The following is a 13,159-nucleotide window of genomic DNA, read 5'->3' as shown; positions in this document are numbered from 1 at the left end:
ACCCACATATCAGTTCTATATTGCTCCCCCCTCTAAAAAGAGGGGAGGGGAAGTATTTTCTCAGCTCTTCTCAGGTATAACCCTTTCCAGAAATTATAAATTACAAAATCCATTTTGTCAGGCCAAATGAAATATTTCAAATTGAGGGCAAGAACATTATTCTACATTCTAGTCCAATAAAACTGCACCCTTTATGTTCATTTTTATTCAGTCAGTAAGGAAATGGGTTCTGATTTCTTGACTTTGGTCTCTGTCCCCAAATATTTAAAGCCAATAACATTACCCAAAAGGGCTAACCAACGATTGTGGTGACAGCTGCTCAAGAATCATCAGGATTTAAAAATAGTACCTTTCTATGAAAGAATATTTCAGGGTGTGGTAAAAAAAAAAATGTTGCCCTCACAAAATGTTTTCAGATATGTTACCCAAATTACAGGTAAACAGTTTTAACAGTTCAATAGGAACAGAATTAAAGTAATTTGTTAAAGAACGAAGCAAATTTTCACCTAGGAACTTTGCCAACTAGAACTGGAGATTTCATTTTCAGTGTCTCCCCCTCCTCCAACCTACCATATTATACTTTGGAAATACTTACTAAATTATTTGCAGGCAATGGAAATTCAGGAACTTTTACTTTAGAAAGTTTATCAAGTTGAGAACCAGTTTTAACTTTCTGAATTCGGTCTTCAAACTCCAACTATATTTAAAAGGCAAAATAATTAAGTCAGTTTAGACTTCAAATGTCAGTTATTCCTTTTCTGTACTGTGTACAAAAATACCTTGGAATACCAATTAAAGTGAATATAGCAAATCCTATAGCTCATACAGAAAAACAATATTTCTTATATGCTCTTCACTAAAAACCAAAGCTTAAAGTTGCTACTGAATAATAACATGAACTCAATGCCAAGAGACATTTGCCTTGCATGCACTATGTGCAGGACTCCTTTGCTAGGTACTACAAGAACACAATGAACAAATTTATGCCTTTTTTTAATACTTTCAATAAAACACAAAAACCTTTGAAGTAATGAAAATGTTTTAATAATAAATCTTAAACATGTACAATTTACCAATGTCAACTTGAGAAATTGGAGAAAGTTTTAAAAATTTAAATTTAAATTTTTAAAAATGTAAAACATTATATAAGGCTTACCTCTGCCTTCTCAATTTCATTTTTTATTTTTGAAAGAAATGACTCCCAGTGATCAATCTCAGATTCCAAATTAAGATATGATGCAGAACCACTGAAAAAGTTTCAAAATTTAGAATTAATATTCATTTTAGAAATTTGGAAACAACACAGGTATCTGAATATACATAGCATCTAATTTCAATTCATAAGCTAGATCAATCTGATCCAAAAATAACAATAATTTTAACAAAATTTAAAGACATCAATCACTTAAGAGACCTAAAAAATAATTTGTTGGTAATGCTATCTAAAAAAGGAATTAAAAATTGCTAAATATCCTTGCAACAATGCTTTACTGTATTTATTTTCCAGGAAATGCAGTATTGTGGTCAGACCTACACTTTAGGAAGATCAAGTTGATTGATGATTGGAGTATGGACTAGAGTAGGGAGAGATTGTGGCAGGGAGACCAACCAGAAGGCCACCGTAATAGCTCAAGTATGAGGTGATGCAGTGGGGTAGTGGCAATGTTGATGGAGAAAAGGAGGTGGTACCTTCAACAGTTAACAGAAAAGTTACGATGAAGGGAAGGGTGAGGGAGTTCTTGAAAATCAAAGTGGAAATCTGAGATGCTGTGACTTGTTGATGGCAACATCAAGGGTATGAGCATCTCTATGTGTAGCTGAGATGAGGAAGAGGGGTAGGGCACAAGAAGTGAGTAAATGGAGGAACTGGGAGGGTAGGGCCATTGGAGAAACATCAATATGTATGTTGAAACACTTAGTGTGAGGGCAAAAGGCAGGAAGAACAGAAATACTTTGAGCCAGCTATTGAATTCATTAAAAAAAGAAGCAGTGTCCTGGAGGCCGGGAGATGAATAAGGTGCCAGAATCTTGACTGGATGGTAAATATGGACTAAGTGAACTTCAAAGGAGGAGAGGTTGCTGAGTGATGATGATAGTGGGAGAGTGTGGAAGGTGCAGTGGAGAGAGGAGTATTCTAAGTCCTCCACCTTGGCCAGTAAGGCTGTATGAGTGAAAGTGCAATGGTACTGGAAAGGGTGGCCAGGGACACCGTGTCATCAGAAAGGAGCCAGATCTTAATGAGAGCCAGAAGATGGAATGAAAATGAAAGGAAACGATTGTAGATGAAAGCAATTTTCTTAACTATGAAGTAGGCCTTCCAGAGGTCATTCTGGAGTACAAGGTGTGGGTAGCTTTAGAGTGGGGCATTCGAGGTTTGGGTTGATGGGATAAGAATGAGTGAGCAGACAATGGGGGACGGAGAACAGGGTTTAAATAAGTAATTCTCTAGAGATGCTACCATTAAGAATGGCAAAGGACTGAGGACCTTACTTTCTGCAAACAGAAAGCGGGGATAATTTTACAGAGACTATACAATGTTTGTATTTCTGCCACAACCAAATAACTGCTATCTATATTCAAACTGCAGATTGTTCTCCCCACCTAGAAGAGAAGGTGGCAGTGAGACTTAAGGAATTCTTATCCGATCATCAGGGAGAATGATGTGATTCTTAAACATCAAGAAAACAGAAAGATTTCAGTGTGAAAATATTTTTTAAGTCTTGAAGTGGCCAAAAAGAATCTTGACATGCATCAGGCTGATACTGAAAGAATTTCACACATAGGAAGGGCAAAAAAACATGACTGCACACTTGGAATTACTATTAGCTCCTCCTGAAGGAGGGGGAACCAGATGATCTTTAGAAAAAGCAGCCCATGTTCAAAAAGGAAAGTAAATAGATATACAGATGTGGAAGATCATCTAGTAATGGTTTAAAAGGAAGAAAAGGTGAGCAGTTGTGGGTGGTGACTTTCTTCCTTGGGGTTATGGCAGGGATACTGAGGTGACTATCAACCTGTAGAGATATACCAGTATTCATGAGGAAAAATGTAAGAAAAGAAACAGCAATAAAATCAATGGCCTTGGGTATCTATACACCAATGCACAAAGTATGAAGAATAAATATCTTAAAATAACGCAAGGTAGCAATTTTTACTTCCAAGTATCAGTGAAACTTGGTGGGATGAGAGCCTTGATTAGAGTATAGAAAGCAAAGGGCAACTTTATTCAAAAGATAAGAGTAGACAAAACACATGGTAGCTATGGTTACAATACTCTCTTATCAATGTTCCTTCTACTATTAGTGTTTAAAATTTTGATTAATTAATTTAATGAAGCTATTCAGAGTTAAAAAGTTGGAAATAGAAAAATCAACGGTTGTGTGTGGAGCACGGTAGAAGGACAAGGCTGAATTATGCGGCTGAATTATTGTCTAAATAATAACAATGAGACTAATGGAAACTCACCACATTTTTAAAAATGTAGTGACCACACTCCTCCCCAGATCACATCACCTTGGAAGAACTAAAAACACACTCCCAGATCTAGATCTGAGAACAGTATCACAAAAAAGTTCAAAGCTTGGGATAATGCCTTACCACACCCAATTTTAACATAAAGTTCAAAGTCAAGATATGGGCTGGAAAAAATGAGCAAACAACAACAAAAAATAACTTAACCATAAAATGCTACTACAAAGACAGGGCAGACTAAGACAAGCGCAGAATAAGGCAACAATGTAAAACAACAATAAGCAAAACCTCAAAGAAATATGTTAATTAGACCCAAGCCCAACAAGAACTCTTAGAAGAGTTAAAGACTGTGATGCCAGATAATTATGAAAAGGTATATAACAGCTTGCTATAATAGGTACAAAAAATACTGAAGAAAATAAACACGTTAAAAAACCAGAATTGGTCTAATGGCATAAAAGAAGTACAAAAGTTCACTGATGAAAATAACTCCTCAAAAGAACTGGTCAAAAGAAAAATGAAGTTCAAAAGCTCAATGAAAAAATAATTACTTAAAAATCAGAATTGGGCAAACAGAAGATAATAACTCCACAAGACATCAGGAAATAATAAAATAGAATCAAAAGAATGAAAAAAAGTAAAAGAAAATCATCAGAAAAACCACTGGCCTGGAAAACAGATTGAGGAGAGATAATTTTTATTGAGCTGCCTGAAAGTCATGATCAAAGACAGAACCTTGACATCATTTTTCAAGAAATTATCAAGGAAAGCTACCCTGATACCTTAGTTCCACCAGGTAAAATGGAAAAGGTGAAAGTATCCACCAAGCACCTCTTAAAAAAGATCCCAACATGAAAACTCCCAGGAATATGACAGCCAAATTCCACAGTTTTTAGGTTAAAAAGAAAATACTTCAAGTAACTGGAAAGAAATAATTCAAATACTGTGGAGCCACAGTCAGAATCACACAAGATTTAGCAGCTTCAATGTTTAAGGAGCTGTGGGCTTGAAATATGATATTGTGAAAGGCAAAAGAGCTTGGATTACAATCAAGAATGACTTACCCAGCAAAACTGAGTATTATCCTTCAGGAGCAAAAATGGACATTTAATGAATAGAGGACTTTAAAGCTTCCTGATGAAAAAATCAGAGCTAAATAGAAAATCTGACATTCAAACACAAGCCTCAAGAGAAGAATAAAAAGGCAAATATGAACAAGAGACTCACAAGAGACTCAATATATTCCCATAAGGGAAGAGGATATATGTAACTTCTAAAAACTTTATCATTATTAGGGCAGTTAGAGTCCACGTAGACTGAGAGCATGTGTGTGAAACAATTACGTTGGGTTGATCACAAAAAAAAAAAGGTGGGGGTGTGTGTGTGATAAAGAGGGATGAACTGGGAGAAAGGGAAAGGGAGAGGTAGAACCAAGAAAATTTTCTCACATAAAAAAGGTTTGTAAATAAGAGGAGGAAAAATGGAGGGGTTGAAAGCAGAGATTGAATTTCATTCTTATTAGAATTGATTCAAAGTGAGAAGAATAAATATATATGTGCGTGTGTGTGTATGTGTATAAATATATCACACACACTCAGACGGGCATACAAATTTCTTACCCAACAGAGAAATTAAAGGGGAAGGGGGCAAGAGATATTGAAGGGAGAGGGGAAGCTGACAAAGGGAGGCAGTAGCTAGAAGCCAAAGAGACTTCTGAGGAGTCACAGGATAAAAGGAGAAAGAGAAGGACAAGCAGAATAAAATAGTAATCACTACTGTGAATGTGAATAGAATGAACTTACCCACAAAATAGAAGCAGATAACAGAACCCAACAACATGTTGTTTACAAAAGGCATACTTGAAACAGAAAGACACACTAAAAGGCTGGAGCATAATCTATTATGCTTCAACTGAAGTTAAAAAAGCCAACATGATCTCAGACAAAAAAAAAAAACCAAAAACAAAAAGCAGACCTAATTAAGAGATAATTAGTGAAACTACATTTTGCTAAAGGGGACCACAGATGAGGGAGTAATATAAAAAATTTTTTACAGCAAGGTTCTCTGAAAAAGGTCTCATTTCTCAAATATACAGGGAACTGAGTCAAATTTATAAAAATAAGCATTGTTCCCCAATTAATAAATGGTCAAATGATATGAACAGGCACTTTTCAGAAGATGACATCAAAGTTATTATAGCCATGCTTTAAATCCCTATTGATTAGAGAAACACAAACTGAAATAACTTTGAGGTGTCATTTTATATCTATCAGAAATGACACATGCTGAGGAAAAATAAGTACACTAACAAACTGCTGGTGGAGTTCTCAAGTGATCCAGCCACTCTGAAGAACAATTTGGAAGTAAGCCCAGAGGGCTACAAAATTCTGTATACTCTTTGATTTAGCAATACCACCATTAGGTCTACACCTCAGAGAGATAAAAGAAAAAGAAAAAGGACCTATATATACAAAAATATTTACAGCAGTTCTTTTTGTGGTGTTAAAGAATTGGAAATTGTGGGGATGCTCATCAATTGTACCAGTTGTGGCATATGTTGTGATGGAGTACTGCTGTGCTACAAGAAATGACAAGGGTGGTGGCTTCTGAAAAAATATGGCAATACCTCTATAAACTGATGCAAAGTGAAGTGAGAGGAACTGGTAGGTCATTATGCACAGTAACAGCAATGTTATGAGGATGATCAATTGTGAAAGACTTTGTTACTCTGATCAATCTAATCCAAGATAATTCCAAAGGACTCATGATGTTTTGCCATCCACTTCCGGAGAGAGAAGTGATGAACTCTGAGCGCAAACTGGAGTACAATTTAAAGATTTTCTTTTTTCTTTTCATAATGTGGCTAATATGGAAATCTGATTTGTATGATTTCAAATACATATTTAATTGATATCATTTTGTTTGCCTTAATGGGTAGGGGAAGTGTAGGAGGATGGGAGACAATTTGGAACTCAAAATTTAAACAGAAAAGAATGCAAAAAATAATAAGTTTTATAAAAGGATGATTACATTAGCATCTCATTGATGGCTTTATTGTTACTAGTCTAGACACATAAGGGTCATATTTGTAGTTGTAGTACATCCGTGTCACATTTAGTAAGTTGAAGGACAATTAAATCTTTCCCCAAAGTGTCAAAAATAAAATAAAATAAAATGGCTTGAATGTTTTAAATCTACAATTTATCAATTTTGTTTCCACTTACTAAATGACATGCAAAGAAAGCTAAAAAGTCACATAGTACCTGTTCACTGACTTTAGGTTCTTAACATACATTTCTGCTTTTGATGCATTGATCTGCAATTTATTCACATCAGTATTCTTCCAGTTTTCAAGTACGGATACCTAAAATTGGAGAAATTTTAAACATCTTAAAAATAAAATGTGGCAAAATTTTTCATAGATTTCTTTTTTAAAATGCTTTAGGTTCATAGTTCTTAACTCTATTACAACTTCAGTCAGATAAATACTCAGTGGAATTTATAAAGCTGAATACAGGAATAAAGAAACTTAGTGAGACTAACGTATCTAAAATTTAGACAGACATGGAAATAACCACTTTCTGTCAATAAATCTAGAATTGCTAAGTGTGTTGTAGTAGAGCCCTGGGGAGAATGAAAAAGCTATTTTCTTTATTAAAGGATTCTAGTGGGCCAGAGAGATTGCTTTCTCCCTGCTGGTAGTATAATCATGTACTATGGAGAGGTTGAGTTTCAGGAAAAGGTACTTTATAAACTCCTCTAACTTTTCTGGTTGGTGATTCCAAGAGCTATCCCAGGTTAGGGTAATGTGTGGAAGTAGCCATGAGTGGGAACAAGTGAGTGAACTTGGGATATAGTAGGTTTTTTTTTAAGGACCATGTTTTCCCAGCTTTTTTTTTTTTTAAATTTTTATTTATTTGACATTCATTTTAACAAAATTTTAGGTTCCAAATTTTCTCCCCTTTTATCCCCTCCCCCCCCCCAAATACCAAGCATTCTAATTGCCCCTATGACCAATCTGCTCTCTCTTCTATCATCCCTCTCTGCCCTTGTCTCCATCTTCTCTTTTGTCCTGTAGGGCCAGATAACTTTCTATACCCCTTTACCTGTATTTCTTATTTCCTAGTGGCAAGAACGTTACTCGACAGTTGTTCCTAACACTTTGAGTTCCAACTTCTTTACCTCCCTCCCTCTCCACCCCTTCCCTTTGGAAGGCAAGCAATTCAATATAGGCCAAATCTGTGTAGTTTTGCAAATGACTTCCATAATAGTTGTGTTGTATAAGACTAACTATATTTCCCTCTATCCTATCCTGTCCCCCATTACTTCTATTCTCTTTTGATCCTGTCCCTCCCCATGAGTGTCGACCTCAAATTGCTCCCTCCACCCCATGCCCTCCCTTCCATCCTCCCCCCCACCCTGCTTATCCCCTTATCCCCCACTTTCCTGTATTGTAAGATAGGTTTTCATACCGAAATGAGTGCGCATTTTATTCCTTCCTTTAGTGGAATGTGATGAGAGTAAACTTCATGTTTTTCTCTCACCTCCCCTCTTTATCTCTCCACTAATAAGTCTTTTGCTTGCCTCTTTTATGAGAGATAATTTGCCCCATTCCATTTCTTCCTTTTTCCTCCCAATATGTTTCTCTCTCACTGCTTGATTTCATTTTTTAAAGATATGATCCCATCCTCTTCAATTCACTCTGTGCACTGTCTCTATGTGTGTGTGCGTGTGTGCATGTGTGTGTGTGTAATCCCACCCAGTACCCAGATAGTGAAAAGTTTCAAGAGTTACAAATATTGTCTTTCCATGTAGGAATGTAAACAGTTCAACTTTAGTAAGTCCCTTATGATTTCTCTTTGCTGTTCACCTTTTCATGCTTCTCTTGATTCTTGTGTTTGAAAGTCAAATTTTCTTTTCAGCTCTGGTCTTTTAATCAAGAATGCTTGAAAGTCCTCTATTTCATTGAAAGACCAATTTTTCCCCTGAAGTATTATACTCAGTTTTGCTGGGTAGGTGATTCTTGGTTTTAGTCCTAGTTCCTTTGACTTCTGGAATATCCTATTCCACGCCCTTCGATCCCTTAATGTAGAAGCTGCTAGATTTTGTGTTATCCTGATTGTATTTCCACAATACTTGAATTGTTTCTTTCTAGCTGCTTGCAATATTTTCTCCTTGACCTGGGAATTCTGGAATTTGGCCACAATGTTCCTAGGAGTTTCTCTTTTTGGATCTCTTTCAGGCGGTGTTCTGTGGATTCCTTGAATATTTATTTTGCCCCCTGGTTCTAGAATCTCAGGGCAGTTTTCCTTGATAATTTCATGAAAGATGATGTCTAGGCTCTTTTTTTGATCATGGCTTTCAGGTAGGCCCATAATTTTTAAATTGTCTCTCCTGGATCTATTTTCCAGGTCAGTTGTTTTTCCAATGAGATATTTCACATTATCTTCCATTTTTTCATTCTTTTGGTTTTGTTTTGTGATTTCTTGGTTTCTCATAAAGTCATTAGCCTCCATCTGTTCCATTCTAATTTTGAAAGAACTCTTTTCTTCAGTAAGCTTTTGAATCTCCTTTTCCATTTGGCTAATTCTGCTTTTGAAAGCATTCTTCTCCTCATTGGCTTTTTGAACCTCCTTTGCCAATTGAGTTAGCCTATTTTTCAAGGTGTTATTTTCTTCGGCATTTTTTTGGGTCTCCTTTAGCAGGGTGCTGACCTGCTGTTCATGCTTTGACTGCATGTCTCTCATTTCTCTTCCCAGCTTTTCCTCCACCTCTCTAACTTGATTTTCAAAATTTTTTTTGAGCTCTTCCATGGCCTGAGCCCACTGAGTGGGCTGGGATACAGAAGCCTTGACTTCTGTGTCTTTGCCTGATGGTAAGCATTGTTCTTCCTCATCAGAAAGGAAGGGAGGAAATGCCTGTTCACCAAGAAAGTAACCTTCTATAGTCTTATTTCTTTTCCCTTTTCTGGGCTTTTTCCCAGCCAGTGACTTGACCTCTGAATATTCTCCTCACACCCACCTTGCCTCCTGATCCTCCCAGCCAGCGCTTGGGATCTGAGATTCAAATGCTGCTTCCCAGCCTCAGGGCTTTTGGTGGGGGCGGGGCTGCTATTCAGTGTGAGATTAAGTTCAGGTGCTCAGGTGGGGGCAGGGCCACCTTACGGGTTCAGTTCCCTCAGGGGGTTTATGCACAGACCTTCAACAATGGATCCAGGCTCCTGCCTGCTTGGGGAGCCCTGGTCTGCCGCTGCTGCAGCTGCTGCCTCCTGAGGGGGCCTGAGTTATGGGGGCACCCCACTCCCCTCTCAACCCGCCAAAGAGACCCTCTCACCGACCCCCATCACCTGTGGGTGGAGGGACCTGCGTGGTAGCTGGAGATCCCATCCCTGAAGCCTGCTCGGATCTGCTCCTCTTGGTGCCGTGGGAGCGGCAGAGCTGTACTCGGCTCCCAGTCCGTGGTGCGAAGGACCTTTTGCGAGAAGTTTGCAGGTCCCTCTGGAACAGAAATCTCCTTCGCTCCACTGTTCTGTGGCCTCTACTGCTCCAGAATTCGCAGTGAGTTTCTTTTTACAGATGTTCTATGGGTTGTGGGTTCGGAGCTAGGTGTATGTGCGTCTTTCTACTCCGCCATCTTGGCTCCGCCCCCCAGCTTTTTAATGTAGGAAAAAAACTTGTCCTGCATAAAATCTACCATGCATGTATAAAACATATATATCCATATGTATACCCTCCTATTCACATAAATTCATACAAATGTGTGTGTGTGTGTTTAACATTAAAATTTCCTTCTCCCTCTCTCTTATTTTTTTTAAACAAGTGGATAACTGGAAATCAATGAAATGAGGGGAAAAAGGTTTATGTCATTCCTACTTGGTATTTTATGCCATCTCTAAATGGGGTTGAGGATACAGGTTTGGAGGTATTTAATATGATGAATTGCTAAGTTTTATTTGCTGTTTTGAAATTCTAGAATGTAGCAAATTCAAATTTAACAGGTCCAATCTAATCTTTAGCAGAAATCTGTTTCCATCATAAAGTAATCATCAGCCCCAACAGTGAAAAGTTATAAAGTGGAGTCATGATCAAATATAAAGAGGTAAAATCTTTATAGACTTAGGGATGGACATTCCCCTCATTTTATAGATGAAGAAACAGGCCCAGAGAGAAGTAGCATGATCAAAGTCATGTAGGCAATGAAATGGCAGAGGTAGAGTTTGAACATAGGTCTTCTGACTCCAAATCCTGAGTTTTTTCCATTGTGCCACAATGCCTTCAATTCAGAGAAATCAGATGCAAACAAAATGCTGCCAACCTTCCATTGTTTAACAGTTTGATTTTAAGTGCTGTGAAATGTCCCAGTTTGAACTCATTTGAGTTACTCTACACTAAAAAAGTATATATACCTTCAATAAATAAAGCCAATATACCACAAAGCATCTCTTGAATTGTCACACATTTCTGAAATGCATACACTCTATCCATCTCAAAATGCCATGAAAAAACCAATATCATTAGACTCACCTCCGCAGCCACAGCTCTTTTAATAGTTTCCTGGTAATTCTCTTTTCCCTTCTTTATAAGTTCCTCCATTTTCAATTTTTCATTTGCAAATTTATTACTATGAACATTAAAAAAAAACTTGAAATATTTTAAGACAGTGAGATACTGCATGCAGGTTTATTTTTATTATAAAGAAATTAATTACATCTCTTACAACAGCATATATTTAAATGCATTGTTATACAACAACCAGAGTGTGAATTTTATAGGATGACAGGCAACAGTTCAGTGGGTTTGGGGGGTGGGTATAGAGTAGGGATGTTTGTATCTTAGTAAATAAGTATTTATTAAGTACTTAACACATGTAATAGGAATACAAAGACATGTACAAACAGTCCCTCTTTTCAAGGAACTCATACTCTTATGAGGAAGACAAACATGAAAATACACTAGGTATGTATAACATACACGCACATGCTTACATATGTATTTGTGTGTATGTATGTATGTAAGCATGTATGTATATATAGGACAGAAGGTAATCTCAGGAGGAAAGTACTTAATGAAGTCCTAGGTGTCCAAGTGAAAAACAGATATTACTCTATGTACACAAATATCTTTACAAAACTGACCTGATTTTGAGAAATTCATCCAAGTGTGATGCATACTGTTGATCCTTTTCCTCATTATTCCTTGCATAGCTATGAAAAACAATCAGGAAATTAGGTTTGAGCCTTGAGGGATTTCAGCTCAGAGGAGACCAAGAAAAGAGACAGAGGACTCTATTTTTCTAAAATTTAACCGAAAGCACAGATATCAGATCAAATCATATAATCTCTATCAACAATATGAATAAAATCACAAAAGAAGAGATCGATGTACGTGCTCTCTTCTTCATTGGTCTTGTGGTGACTACTGTGGCTTTAATAAAGACCATAAAGATGAGAGGACAAGTATTTGCTACATTTAAAAACTTGGCTCATTCATAAATGCTTGAAGATGGAAGGAATTCCATTTTATGGTTAACTCCTGAGAATTCAACAAACGAAAACAGATCCTAATTTAGTCTATAAAATGTGCAGTACTTTTGCTGATAAAAAACCAAAAAACTTAGTCAGAGAATACCAAGTACAGTTAATAGTCAAGGAAATTCAACACCAAATCCTAAGGCGCCTGACTGTCCACCAAATTATAATTCACTCCTCAACAGTTTACCAAACAACTCTAATGAGATGATGTTTTCTATGCCATTTAATTATTTTTTTGGTTTCAAAGAAGTACAGTTGGTAACTGGGATATATAACATTGCTCTTTTGGAGTTTGAAAATGATGGATAGGGCTGGCTCTACTTGAAAGGCCCGACAAGGTTTTAAGATCACAATTCCCCACTCATGCCATGAAGATTACTTATGCCAAGAAATTGACTTTTCTTATGTTCAAAGTCTCCCCCACCCCTTCTTTCAGTTTTTAATGATGGGGATGGAAGAAGCAATAGCGATGCTCCCCAAAAGGAACACCATCTAAAAAAATGTACAGTAGAATCATAAAGAGATCAAAGAAAGAAGAAAACATGTTATATGTATAAAGTATTTAAGGCATCTGTTTTTGTAGTAATAAAGAACTGGAAACGAAGGGAATATCCATCAATTGTGGAATGGCTAAACAAATTATGATCTGTGAATGCAAAGGAATACTATTGTGCTGTAAGAAATGATGAAACACATGGTTTCTAAGAAACCTGGCCAGACTTGTAGGAACTGATGCCAAGTAAAGTGAGCAGAACCATGAAAACGATTTATACCATAATCATATTGTTTAAAAAAATATTTTTAAAAGATGTAAGAACTCCTCTCACGATCACCATGATTCCAGAGGCTCTATCACGGAGAATGCTACTCATTTCCTGACAGAAGTATGAAATAAATAAGCAGAATGATAGTCCATTCTTAGACAGGACTATGGGATTTATTTTGCTTGATTATGTATGTTTTGAGAGTATTTCTTTTTCTCATTTTTCAGTGAGAGAAAGTAGGCGAGAGAATAAAAATAAATGCTCAAAACTAAAACTAAAAACTAACTAAAAAATAATTTAAAATGTACAGAGGATAACAGAAAGAACTTCAGAAGAATCACATACAAGTAGGATAGTAAGGAGAGTGATGTGGTAAAGTATTTCTTTTTTTAAA

At 36.7% G+C, this 13,159-nt stretch overlaps 1 protein-coding gene and 1 pseudogene across 11 annotated transcripts in view; one reads left to right on the top strand and one right to left on the bottom strand.

The window, feature by feature from the left end:
* TTC3 (tetratricopeptide repeat domain 3) overlaps nt 1-13,159 on the bottom strand; it is a 149,938-nt gene that overhangs the window by 18,159 nt on the left and 118,620 nt on the right. For all 11 annotated transcript variants that reach the window (XM_072614952.1, XM_072614956.1, XM_072614954.1 and 8 more), the window contains 5 exons: nt 11,606-11,674; nt 10,995-11,091; nt 6,735-6,835; nt 1,157-1,247; nt 596-697 (listed from right to left, as the gene is read on the bottom strand). In XM_072614952.1, coding sequence (XP_072471053.1) covers nt 596-697; nt 1,157-1,247; nt 6,735-6,835; nt 10,995-11,091; nt 11,606-11,674 — 460 coding nt within the window. The remainder of the gene's footprint in view (nt 1-595; nt 698-1,156; nt 1,248-6,734; nt 6,836-10,994; nt 11,092-11,605; nt 11,675-13,159) is intronic.
* Nucleotides 11,771-12,444, top strand: LOC140504061 (U2 small nuclear ribonucleoprotein B'' pseudogene; annotated as a pseudogene).

The sequence above is a fragment of the Notamacropus eugenii genome, chromosome 5 (assembly GCF_028372415.1).
Source record: "Notamacropus eugenii isolate mMacEug1 chromosome 5, mMacEug1.pri_v2, whole genome shotgun sequence".
Classification (NCBI taxonomy): domain Eukaryota; kingdom Metazoa; phylum Chordata; class Mammalia; order Diprotodontia; family Macropodidae; genus Notamacropus; species Notamacropus eugenii.
This window is presented reverse-complemented; position numbering and strand designations above follow the sequence as displayed.